This window comes from Pleurodeles waltl, chromosome 6 (assembly GCF_031143425.1).
Source record: "Pleurodeles waltl isolate 20211129_DDA chromosome 6, aPleWal1.hap1.20221129, whole genome shotgun sequence".
NCBI lineage: Eukaryota > Metazoa > Chordata > Amphibia > Caudata > Salamandridae > Pleurodeles > Pleurodeles waltl.
In genome coordinates, this window is record NC_090445.1 from 755405372 (window position 1) to 755418937 (window position 13566).

Sequence of the window (13566 nt, forward strand, 5' to 3'; positions counted from 1 at the left end):
AAGAGGGACATAGCATGTTTAGGGGTATTACGGGGTGGGAGAGGAGTAGGGAAAAGGGCAAACTCCAAAAGGAAAGCTTGAACGGTCATTGCAAAAGGGTTTGGGTGTGGCTGATGAGGGAGTGGTTGTAAGAGGTGTCATTGTGGATGTCTTGGGTGAGGTATGCATGTGGGTGGTGGGTGTCTGTTGGGTGGGTGAGTGAGGGCATTTATGTGTCTTGGGAGGAGGTGCCCTGAGATGCCGTGGTGGGTGGGTGAGTGTCTGGTGTGGTGGTGACTGGGTGTCGTGGATGTGCTGCATGTCGGCGTGTCTGTGGTTGTGGAGTATGAAGGTGTGGTGACTGCGGTGAATGTCTGACGGTCTGCTGTGATGCTGTCTGTGGGTAGGATAGGTGTAGTGGCTGGATCCCTGAATGTTGGTGTGGTGTGTGCAGGTGTGCTGTCTGTGATACTGGGGGTTGTGGGTGTGTCAGGGTAGGTTGTGACTGTTGCTGCGTATGCAGGTGGACTTTGCTTGTATGCATGACGATGGTGTGTCTTGTGGTGCTTGTGTTTGTCCGAGCTACCCTTGGATGTTGAGGTCGATCCATGCTTGTCTGTCTGTGTGCTTTGGCTGGGTCTGGGAAGAGGTGTTCGGGATTGGGAAGAGGAAGTTGGAGGGGGCGGTAGACAAAGGGCGACTGGTTGCCTTCAGTGTGGAGGCCAGAGCCTGAAAGGATCTTTGTAGGCCAGCAAGTGCACCATGAATGCCCCTCAGGAATGCATTACTCTGTTGTATCAGAGTTGCCTGTCCCTGGATGGCATTCACAATGACTGACTGACCCACAGAGATCGACCTCAGGACCTGGGGGCAGCAGGGCTGACAGAGGCATAGCTGCCTGCGGCAAAGGAGATGCACACCCTCTTTGGTGAGCAAGCAATGCCAACTGGGTAGCGAGCTACAAGGAGGGCAGTAGTAGTAAAGGGGTTGGTAGACAGAGAAGGTGCTAGGATGGACCCAGATGGGTCCTCCACTGCCAGGGAGTGTCCACTGGATTCCGAAGATGATGTGGATGATCTGGTCTTTCCCGTGGCACTTCCCTTGCCCTCTGGGCCACTGGGTCCCTCGGTGTCGGTGCTATCAGCACTCCAGGTCCCGTGGCCAGCAACTTTCCCACTCGGCTGTTCCCCATCTTCTTCACCTGCTGATGCAGAGAAACAGAGAGAGAGAGAAAGAGAGAGAGAGAGGGTCATCACATTCTTAACATACACCAATGTCACACAATACACAACATTCACAACACATCTATGTCTAAAAAAGCCCCAGTTAGGAAGCAATTTGAGCCTAAAACATGTCACAACTACATACTTCCAACTATCCAATATGACAACAGTATCCCCACAACATAAGGCAACCATCTGACCACTACATCATCATCCATCAAATCAGCTGTAACACATACTATTCATGCACAAGATGAATTGGCTACATCAAAAGTCTCTACCTATACAGATCACCACTGTGTATCAAAAAATCACCCTTAGAAAATGGTGTTAACTGACAACAATATCATGCCTTTCCTAATCTAATCTTGCCCAGTCCATCACCAGTAGTCATGTCACATGAAAGTAAACTCATCTCACTTCTAATACTACACAGCATGTAGCTTTGCAATCACAAACCAAACATGTGGCACTGTCCATAAGACTCACAATGTCAAATACCTCAGATGAAATCACTACATGTGGCATACCCAAATTGTGAGCCTCATAATATAACATAGCATTTCATACAAACAACTATCAAAAGTGACTTTAAAAGGATTATAAAGGGTTTGGCAACACATTAATGTTACCCACAGAGACATAGACAAACATGACATGTTCAGCAATAGGGGCCTACTTAGCACACAGGATACACCCACAGATAATCACAGGAAGCATGCCGACACTTTTAATACAATGGACACCAATCAGGTGCATAAAAGCCACATAAAATTCCTATACTCATGATGAGTATAAACTTTAACATGAATACATCACAATACCTACATCACTTACAATACCTACAAACTTACAGATATCAGGATGACGTGGCCCTGTTACTCATCTATCAGACTCTAGGTTGCAAATAGAGTTAGAGGCAGTGGAATAGGACTGGCCAGAGACCAAATAGCTGGACAACTTACCAATTGGGTATATGGACTGTGGAACAGTGCATGGGGAGGATGACACTGCAGGTTACACATATGTATAGCAGTGTAGAGGTACACATATGACACTGTCACATGTGCATAGCCACACGCTTTTATACTATGTGGTTGACATTGGCGAGTAACATGTCCCTATACACAGTACTATGTCCATATCTGTGTATCAGAGTTAGCAACTGTAGTACTGTGTCTTCCCAGGTAACCCTTTACCTTTACCACTTACCACATTGCTGAAGCTGAGCTACTGAGACATCATGCACTTAACTGGCATAGACATAAATATGTGTTAAGCCAGTACTTACCCTCTTGTGACTGCTGTGCTGCCCTTAAATGCTCATCCACCTCAGGGTAGGCCACTGCCAAAATGCAGGCCATTAAGGGGGTCAGGGTCCGACGGGTACTCCGTTGGGTACCCCTCCCTCATTGGGAAGACATCCCCTGCTGGTCCTCCGCTATCTTCCGGGCCCAGCGTCTCAGGTCCTCCCACCACTTCCTACAGTGGGTGCTTCACTGGCTGTGGACCTCCAGGGTCCACACGTGCTTGCCGATGGCATGCGAGATTCCCTTTTTTTGAAGGGTGGTGACCTGCATGGATGACACATAAAAAAGCAAAAAGTCAGTTCCACATGCACCATACCAACACAAGTGGACAGAACACTTAAGCAACAGCAGGTAGTCAAACATCACCATCCTCTCAGTTCACACTCATGCACAATTAATCATCTGCATGCATCAACATCTACACAATTTCACATTTCAGGTACACTATCATACACCCCAACTCACACACATTGGTATATCATTGGACTCACCTCCTCCTCTGGTGCACCATGTAGCTGTTCATGCAGGGGTAGGACATCCTCCACAAGCTTTTCCAGCTCATCAGGAGTGAAGGTTGGGGCCCTATCATCTGCAGGAAGTGGCATGATAGCTCCCAGAGGCAGAATACAGCAACTCAAGTAGTGGAGGTATTGCTGGCAGTAGTGTCAGGAATCCAGTGAGCAATACTGCAGAAGTACATACAGGACCATCACTGCCGGCAGACATCGCCATTGGCCGACGTCCGCCACAGGCAGCAATGTGTTCCAATAGCAATTTACCCAGCCGTTGTGACCGCCTACAGCCATGACGACATCTGCCGGCACAGTTAGGTCACTTCCACATGTCCAGTACAATTAGTCAGGCGGGTGCCATTTTGAGCACATTTCATGTATGGATAAGCTAGTGAATGTGCGTCATTAACAAATTCCCATATTGTGCTAATTATCAGTAATTAATTTCTTCAGGTTTCTTGGTCTATTTGTGCATGTGAGTAGTTAAATCATTCTAACAAAGGAATATGGGCAGATATAAATGTACACCTATTTTCAACACACTATGTGGGTTGCTTGTGTAGATAATGTATGAAAAATGTGTTTCAAATGATAAGTCAGTAGGACTAACACACACTGACAGTCACAGACTGATATGCATGCACATTGCATTAGATAATTGGGAGAATGTGTACAGAGGGGAGTGTCATAGGATGCACAGCAATTTGTGGTCCTGTAAATGGCAGATGTTATAACCAACCTAGATTGCAGATATGTGTGAGGTGTACATATACATGTTCATTATGTGTGCATTGTTAATGTTACATACAAATTTCATATGTTTCCACATAGTTACCCAGGCATGAGGAGAGGAGGACAACCTCCAGTGTACCGCCCATTAGTAGACCTGCAGACCATGGAAGAGAGACATGCTATCCAGACACATCGACTGAACAGGCATCCAATCATGGATCTTTGTGATCAGTTGGAGCCTGATCTGATACCTGACATTCGCAGTCCCTGTAGCATCCCTCCCATCGTTCAAATGATGTCAGTGCTACACTTCCTGGCCACTGGGTCATTTCAGAATACAGTGGTCCTAACTGCAAGGATGTCTCAGCCCATGTTCAGTCTGGTTTTGAAGGATGTTCTGTCAACATTGTTGAAACACCTAGACAGCTACATCAGGTTTCTCCAACGTGCTGATTTGGCCTATGTGAAGGCAGAGTTTTATGCAATGGGACACATTCCACATATGGTTGGAGCCATAGATGACACCCATGTAGCCTTGGTTCCCCCCAGTGCAAATGAACAGGTATATAGGAACAGGAAAAACTATCACTCCATCAATGTTCAAGTTGTGTGTTTACAGACCACAACATTTGACAAGTCAGTGCACAGTTTCCAGGATCAGCTCATAATTCCTTCATCATGCGGAACAGCAATATCCCACTGCTGATGACACAAATCACCACAGGGAGGGCCTGGCTGGTTGATAAATCGGATTTGGCATGTGCGTTTTCCAAACTTATCTTCTGCTATCACAATTGTGCAAGTCCTTGATATATGTTTGTGTATTCATAGCTATTTGCTTACAGGTGACACTGGCTATCCTGACTGTCCCAGTGAGGTGCCGAACCACACCAGGGAAAGTCCGCTACAATGAGGCCCACAGAAGGACAAGGCGTGCAGTGGAGCAGACCTTTGGGCTCCTGAAGGCAAGATTTTGCTGCCTGAACAGATCAGGAGGAGCCCTCCTCTACTCGCCCAACAAGCTATGTCAAATGATAGTTGCCTGCTGCATGCTCCACAATCTTGCCCTGAAATGTCAGATACCATTCCTACCAGATGAGGGGGAGCCAGCAGTACCTGTGGGTGGAAATGCTGATTTCCCAAGTGAAGATGAGCCAGATGACAATGAAGCAGGAGACTCCAGGGCAGATCTCATCAATCAGTATTTCAACTGGCCCAAGGTATGTGATGTATTCCTGATGCAGTGATTACAAATATTACCCTGGGGTTGATGTGTAGCATGTCACCTCCTCTCTACCATCAGCTATGAGGTATTAGGCAGCTGAAATGCCTATGAGTGAGTTTCGCATGCAGACTGTAATGTGGTATTGTGTAAAGAACAGAGTGGTATACAGTGTCCTGTATTGTTAATTCACTTGCAAAGTCACGCTTGTCTGAATTGAGGAATGTTTTCTGCTATGTCCTATCTGTCATCTACGTCAATCACAGATTTGGTGACTTCCAGTTTGGCTCATCATCGTTGGCAAATCACAAACAGCGTCAAATGCAGATGGGAATTGCAGGCACACATGAGAAGTGGACATGGCTGAAACCAGGTAATGAATGCAATAAGTATGTGGAGTACAAGTTACATGGCCAGACTGTCAGGTCACTGTGGTGGAATAGTGTCTACCCATCAAGATTACCTGTGCGTTCCTGGAGGTGGTCGAATGGTGCAATTGGTGTGTCCATATGTGTCTGTCACATGTGAAAATGTAGAACCATAGCCTCTGCCATCACAATATTTTTTGTTGCACATAACCTACCCTGGAAATAGCTGTTAGTGTGTTCCTACTTTGCAGACCAATGTGCATGTCTCTGTGGACTGAGATAGGTGAGTGGCCACCCTACAGGTATGTGACCAATGTAAGCGTAAGATCCCTGGAATGGGGACATCAGCCCTGATATCTGTCTGTACCATGGGGTATGTAAATTAGGGAACAAAGGTATTGTCCTGTGATAAGGCTTTACCAGGTGATTCAAAGGATCATTCTGTGTGCCTTCTGGCTTGTAGGAAGAATTATATATCCTGAACTACTGAATCCTGTAGATTAGCAGTGTCTGCCACCTTAGCAAATATATTGCTGTTACTATCAGTTATACTCAATTTGCTGTTTGCATGTCTACCAATAAATGTGAACAGATGTAGTGTACAAAAGTTTTTGAATCTGTCCATGTTTGAATCCTAATGTAACAAGTCTTATGCTGATAGTGTCCATGTGTGATGTCCATAACATAGGTTGTAGAATACAGAGGGACATATTGATAGCCGAGGTGCCATGCACTTATGTATAACTCTATTTTAACCTTTGTTTTTTTAAGTATGTATATATATATATACACTTAAAAAAACAAATGTTACAGGGATGTTATAGTTAGGCTCACATTTTAAACATACAGAACCATAGAAATTCACCTGTTATAGTTACAGTTATCTCAAGTAACTGTAACTACTGCTCTACGGTAACTATACCTCGTACTCCTACCATGCACAGTTGTTTTGTCAAAAATGTTACTGCAAATATTACGTTGATATTATCAATGATGTTGTCATGAGGGCCGTAATTGGTGGGGTAATTAGCCGTGCATGGCAAGATATAGTTACCTTAGGGCACAAGTTGTTTCTATGTGATGTCGCACATTCGTGGTAAAATCTTTTTTTTTAAAGTGCTTTTTTGCCCTGGCGGGGTCCACCTCAACACCAGAGCTAAGGGGTCAGGGTGTACCTACCCTGGCCTCTTTACCTTTTTCTGCATTTTTTTTGTTGGGGCTGAGTCCCAAAATGGCTGTCAACACCCCTTGGTTATATATATATATATATATAGGTGTTAGGTAGGGGTTAAACTAATTTATTACAAATGATGTGGATATAAGTAAGGTGAATTTCAGGAAGTCCAAAATATGTTTTTTGAGTTACATTTTTCTAGGATATGAACAGTCAAGATAAAGGAAAGGATTCACACTTTGGTTCTTTGAAAAATGTAGGACACATGAGCCTCCCAATTCTCAGTAGTAATTGCTCTGCTTTGATTTGTCAAAAGAGGAAGTATACATTCAGTGCATTTTTAGTCTATGGATGTATCTGTAAATGGGTGTGCGTGTGTGTGTGCGCGCACCTCATCTTCTTGTTCTATGAGAGTGTGGGAGGACTTGAAGGCAGTGAGATGTACTGTTCATGCCAAATAAAGCTATTTCTGCTTACCTCTGCTACTCACCTTGTTTTCCCTGAATATTAGAATAGTTAAGTAACATCTGCAAAATAGTACAGTGACAATGGCACTGCTTATCTTTTGTGAATCTGGGGCTTTATTGCATACACAAACTATGTATGCTTGCCTACGGAAACGTTAATGGAGAATGAGGGTGTCGTGTGATGTAACCCACTTAAACCTTTATCAAAGCCCCCTTCCCATTCTGCATTATTACACTATACTGCTACTCTATTAATTTCACTGCAGGGAGTTACAGCTAACACAGGCACAGTTTGTTTACATGGTATGACCCATAATGCTTTCCATCTATAAAATGGTAAGTATTTCACCTCCTGAAACATTCTGACCATCAGCTCTCCTGCCAATAACGATTTAGTACACCTGTTCGATATAACACTCTCTATGTTGCTTTCACAAAACATTGGCTTGCTTTTTATGTTTGTGTTCATTTATTCTTCTATGTCTTTCAGGCAATCCGTTGTCTTCCGTATTAATAAAAAAACATTGATTGTCTTAGTGGCCCGTTGTCACGTAATTGAATCTGTAATTGTTTGCCATTTTTAAATCACTGCCCGATTAACCAGCAAACTAGCATACTATTGTCCTGTTTTTTACGGTTATTGTTTTCAATAACTTCCTTCCAAACCATTCCCCCTTCTTTCCTGACCATACCATTTGAAACCCCTTTGTTCATTTATAAAAGCGAAATCACAGCATTTATTAAGTTAACAATACGTTTACAGTTATCAATGTTAGAACGCAGCACTGAGTGGTGGTAAACACACACATGGGCATAATAACTAGATGCAACCTAAAACGTGTGGCGTAACTTTATAAACATGCTTTAGTTATTACATATGCTGAATGCACAGATGTAGTATGTATGAGAGTATCAGGAAACTCAATTTTGTTAGTTTAGATGAAGGCACAAAAACTAAATAATCAAGATGAGCTGAAACCTTGCTTGATTTGAACAGAGTTTGGCACCAAATGCTATTTCACTGTTATTAGCCTTTTTGCACATGGCCTGCTTTAGGTATGCATTCATTTAAAATACTTCTTGTGAATACTGTACTATTAATTGGCACCAATTGCTAATACTATAGTTTATAAGTATTTATCTATGCCCAATATCTGCCATTCATGTGGACAAAGCTTACAAGTTACAACATCACACCGACTCTATAATGCACTAGAATTATGATGTTGGGCAAATCTGATTTCTCAACTATTTGCGAATGAAATGTAGTTAGTAGCACACTGAACAATATACACATTTATTTACACAATAATTACCTTTCGAATCAAATGATTCTCTGTATCTGCAACGTAAATTATACTATTCTTTATAACCACTCCTTGGGGTGAATTGAAAGCAGACTCTGAAAAACTTCCATCTTTCCACCCCCTTGTCTGCCCTGTAAAAAAAGAAAAGTAGAAACAGAAGTGATTTTACATCAACAGTCATTGATTACAAATAACTGGAACGTTGATGTACCTCAGAGAAATTCAAGTCTTATGGAATTTACAGAAACATCTTGTTATAGTCTACAATGATGCTTATGTAGCACCTAGAAGCACTCCAGTCTTCAAGAAAAGCACACACATTTAACCAAGCAAAGAAAACAATGTATTTATAAAGATAACTACAGCCAATGGTGTATGGACGCCCCCGCACGCCCTCGCCTCACCGGACTACATCCTCCTAGGCGACCTCAACTTCCATCTGGAACAAAACAACGACCCCAACACCATCGCCCTGCTCGACAACCTCGCCAACCTCGACCTCAAGCAACTGGTGAACACCGCCACCCACATCGCCGGACACACGCTTGACCCTATCTTCTCCGCCAGCAAACACGTCTTCTTCAGCCACGCCTCCGCTCTACACTGGACCGGCCACAGCTGTGTACATTTCACATTCCGACGCGAGACCCGCCACCTCCGCACTCAACCCATCCCTCGTCGACAGTGGAACAAAGTCCCCAAAGAGCAACTGTTCTCCGCACTCGCCGTCAACCAACCTACCCTCACCACCGACCCCAACGACGCAGCCCTCAGCCTTTCGAACTGGATCTCCAACTGCGCAGACAACCTTGCTCCCCTCAGACGCACGCATCAACAGGCCACCACCAAAAAACCTCTCTGGTTCTCTGACACCCTCAAAGAATCGAAGAAAACATGTTGCGCCCTCGAGAAGGCCTGGCGCAAGGACCACACCGCCGACAACATGACCGCCCTCAAAAACGCAACCCGTGAACACCACCACCTGATCCGCGCAGCCAAAAGGAACTTTTTCACTGACAGACTGGACAAAAACAGCCACAACAGCAGAGAACTTTTCACCATCGTCAAAGAGTTCTCCAACCCCAACGCCAACGCCGTCACGCCCTCACAAGACTTGTGCAACTCCCTCGCCACCTTCTTCCATCGCAAGATCAGCGACCTCCACGACAGCTTCGGACACCAGACCCAACCAAGCATCACCGAACCCACACCCCCGGCCATCACCCTCAACGACTGGACCCACATCAACACTGAAGAAACCAAAACCACCAAGAACTCTATCCACTCCGGCGCCCCATCGGACCCCTGCCCTCACTTCATCTTCAATAAAGCCGACGACATCATCGCCCGCACCTCCAGGCCGTCATCAACTCTTCTTTTTCTTCTGCTACCTTCCCCGAAAGCTGGAAACACGCCGAAGTCAACGCCCTACTAAAGAAACCTACGGCTGACCCTAGCGACCTGAAAAACTTCGGCCCCATCTCGCTCCTCCCCTTCCCTGCCAAGGTAATAGAGAAGACCGTCAACAAACAGCTTACCACCTTCCTGGAAGACAACAACCTGCTCGACCCTTCACAAACCGGATTCCGAACCAACCACAGCACTGAAACCGCCCTCATCTCAGTCACAGACGACATCAGAACCCTGATGGACAACGGTGAAACAGTCGCCCTCATCCTCCTCAACCTCTCGGCTGCCTTCAACACCGTCTGTCACTGCACCCTAATAACCCGCCTCCGCTCCACCGGGATCCAAGGCCAGGCCCTGGACTGGATTGCCTCCTTCCTCTCAAACCGATCTCAAAGAGTTTACCTCCCACCGTTTCGCTCAGACCCCACCGAGATCATCTGCGGCGTACCTCAAGGCTCATCGCTCAGCTCGACACTCTTCAATGTCTACATGAGCCCCCTCGCCGACATCGTACGCAAGCACGACATCATCATCACCTCCTACGCCGACGACACCCAACTTATACTCTCCCTCACCAAGGACCCCGCCAGCGCCAAGACCAACCTACAAGAGGGCATGAAGGACGTCGCAGATTGGATGAGGTTCAGCCGCCTAAAGCTGAACTCTGACAAAACGGAAGTCGTCATCCTCGGCAACACCCCGTCCGCTTGGGACGACTCCTGGTGGCCCACGGCCCTCGGCACCGCACCGACCCCCTCAGACCACGCCCGCAACCTCGGCTTCATATTGGACCCTCTTCTCACCATGACCAAGCAAGTCAACGCCGTGTCCTCCGCCTGCTTCCTCACCCTCCGCATGCTCCGCAAGATCTTCCGCTGGATCCCCGCCGACACTAGAAAAACCGTGACCCACGCCCTCGTCACGAGCCGCCTGGACTACGGCAACACCCTCTATGCTGGGACCACCGCTAAACTCCAAAAACGCCTGCAACGTATTCAAAACACCTCGGCCTGCCTCATCCTCGACGTACCCCGCAACAGCCACATCTCCGCACACCTGAGACACCTGCATTGGCTCCCAGTCAGCAAAAAAATCACCTTCCGACTTCTCACCCACGCACACAAAGCCCTCCACAACAAGGGACCGGAATACCTCAACCGTCGCCTCAGCTTCTACGCCCCCACCCGTCTCCTCCGTTCCTCTGGCCTCGCGCTCGCTGCCGTCCCTCGCACCCGCCGCTCCACGGCGGGTGGGAGGTCCTTCTCATTCCTGGCAGCCAAGACCTGGAACACCCTCCCCACCAGCCTCAGGACCACCCAGGACCACTCCGCATTCCGGAGACTCCTCAAAACCTGGCTTTTCGAGCAGCAGTAACCCCCCCTTCCCCCTAGCGCCTTGAGACCCGCACGGGTGAGTAGCGCGCTTTATAAATGTTAATGATTTGATTTGATTTATGAATATTATCAGACCAATTTGCAAATTTGAACCTACATTTCACTCCTGTATCCAAACCCTCGTTTTGTACAGCAATTCATTTATTTACAGTTAAGCTTACACTTTGGGAGTTTTAATACTTCTTTAGTTTGAATAAATCCAGCTGCTTGATTGCAACCATATATCATGCACCTATAATGAAGGATTGTTCCATACTGAATCATCTTTGTAAATATAAAAAGATTATTGTCTGTCAGCAAAAGGTTCTTGTATTAATGAACATGTTAATTTTAATTAATTTTATCTTGTAAGGAGGAGATAAAGAAAATGGATCTACTAAAGTTTGCTTTAGTATACACCAGTATGGTTTATTGATTCGATCACTAGAAAAAAACAATGTGAAGGCCTTAATAAAGTAGGTTTATGAGTAGTAAAAGAAAGAAGGTCAAATCACACTTAGACGCAAGTCTCCACAGGAAAATCTTGGAAATCTTTGGTTTCTTCTTCTCACCCTTTAAAATATTCCACCAAAAAATGAAACCTGTTATTCCTTTCAAAATATATTTTACGTCACAGTCTGAAGAATATTTAACAAATTAGAAAAAAATCCACGTTTTGTCTTATACATTTTCACTTGCCCCATCTAAGTAGAACATTTTTAAATTTATCAGTAACATATTTTAAGCTAATCAATATCATTGTTTCCTCTTCTTTACCCACCTTCACTGCTAAATAAGGAAAAACATGTCTTGCCCAATTTCATTTAAATGTTTGCCATGGGATTTAAAGCAATTGGTAGAAAGTGATAAAATGTAAAATGTTGGTCCTGAATTCTATGATGTTTTTTGGATTTATAAATTCAAACTTTCATTGAGATCTAAGGAACATATTTACTATAATTAACAAAAAGGACTAGAGAGAACTGAATAAAATACTGTCAGATTGAATACTTAGTTATCTCAGCCTATGTGCATTAAATAAATAATGCTGGCTTCCAACATAAGCACTTTTAAAAATCTTGTTAACTTTAAAGAGTACAATACTTTATTTAATAAGAATATCCTGGATCTCTGGTTCAATAAATTAACTTTTTCTATTTTGTATTTGGCATGGACATCCACATGTATTCAATTGTGTGTCTGCTACTTATTTAGACAAACATATATATTTAGAATCTACCAACCTCCATTGTTGCATAACAAAAGTTATGTACCTGTAACTACAGTGGTCCACCACTGATTTATTTCATGGATTTACATGCTTGAATCATCCCCTGTTTAGTGGTATGTTCAACTCTTTGAAAAATACCCAAACTGCAGTAAGAGTGGGCTTTGAACTTCAGTCTCTCGCCAACCGCAAGGCTTCCATAGTTCAAAATTAGAAGCACAAGTTTGGGAGAAAGATACAAAGGTATGCATCTGACCTGAGGAGGAAGGAGAGCATAAAATGAATCTATGCCTAAAAATATTAGAATTTGTGAAAATATTGTGTCTTTCACGTGCTCACTCAACAAGTGACCAAATGCATCATTCCTACTTATCGGCTGTCACTAGGATGTCCCTCATTGAATAAATTGCCACTCATTCATAAGCATAACAGTTATCACTTTTTTTACTTGACAGAAAGTAATGACTGCTGCAATCACCTCACAATCCCCTGCTTTGAAAGGGGAAACCTTTTCCCTGGCTGACCAAAAGTCATGTATAGTTGAGCCATGAGCATTTTGTTCTTGTCACCAAGAACCTTTAGACAATGACAAATGTCCAAAGAATCCAGTGAGGTTTCTTATGTAAGTGGAAGGATTCAGGGAGAAAAAGATCTAAAAGTGATTGGTTCATTAATGGGGAACTCTGACAGAACCTTTGTAGTCAACCTAAGGTGGGTCTGCAAAATCACTACCTTCACGAAACTTTTTGAAGGGCACTGGTAGAACTGAGTGGCAGCACAAATTATATCTTTCAGGACAAGTCAGACATGCCACACAAATAGGACTTTTCATGAGTTGAAGTCTGTGTTAAGCTTCTGTATGATGGGAGACGGATCCACTAGCCAAAAAGCTTTAAACAGTCACTCTTGCACTCCTTGATTATCTGTAGTGAAAAAGACAACCCACTCAGATAGCGGATGGAAAACGGATATTGGAGGGATAGGACCCTCACCAAACTGAATTCCAGGAGTCTTTGCTGAATGCAACAGATATGGTGGAATGTGGAATACGTGTCAGGATATTGGGCACATCAAACATAGAAACTCTTCCACTTTTACTGATATGTCTTTAGAGTTGAACATATGTTGGTCTGTGCAAGAATATGTGGACATTCCTAACCTGGGTCTACAAATTGTAACTTTTTCGGGAGCCCAGCTGTCAAACATGGAGATGCTAGGTCATGGAATAAGTACTATGTCTGATAAAGAGAGGTTGGTGCAC

At 44.4% G+C, this 13566-nt stretch overlaps 1 protein-coding gene across 2 annotated transcripts in view; it reads right to left on the bottom strand.

The window, feature by feature from the left end:
* The window catches only part of NHLRC2 (NHL repeat containing 2), a 731521-nt gene that overhangs the window by 410991 nt on the left and 306964 nt on the right, over window positions 1-13566 (bottom strand). For both annotated transcript variants that reach the window (XM_069239322.1, XM_069239323.1), the window contains exon 4: window positions 8304-8425. In XM_069239322.1, coding sequence (XP_069095423.1) covers window positions 8304-8425 — 122 coding nt within the window. The remainder of the gene's footprint in view (window positions 1-8303; window positions 8426-13566) is intronic.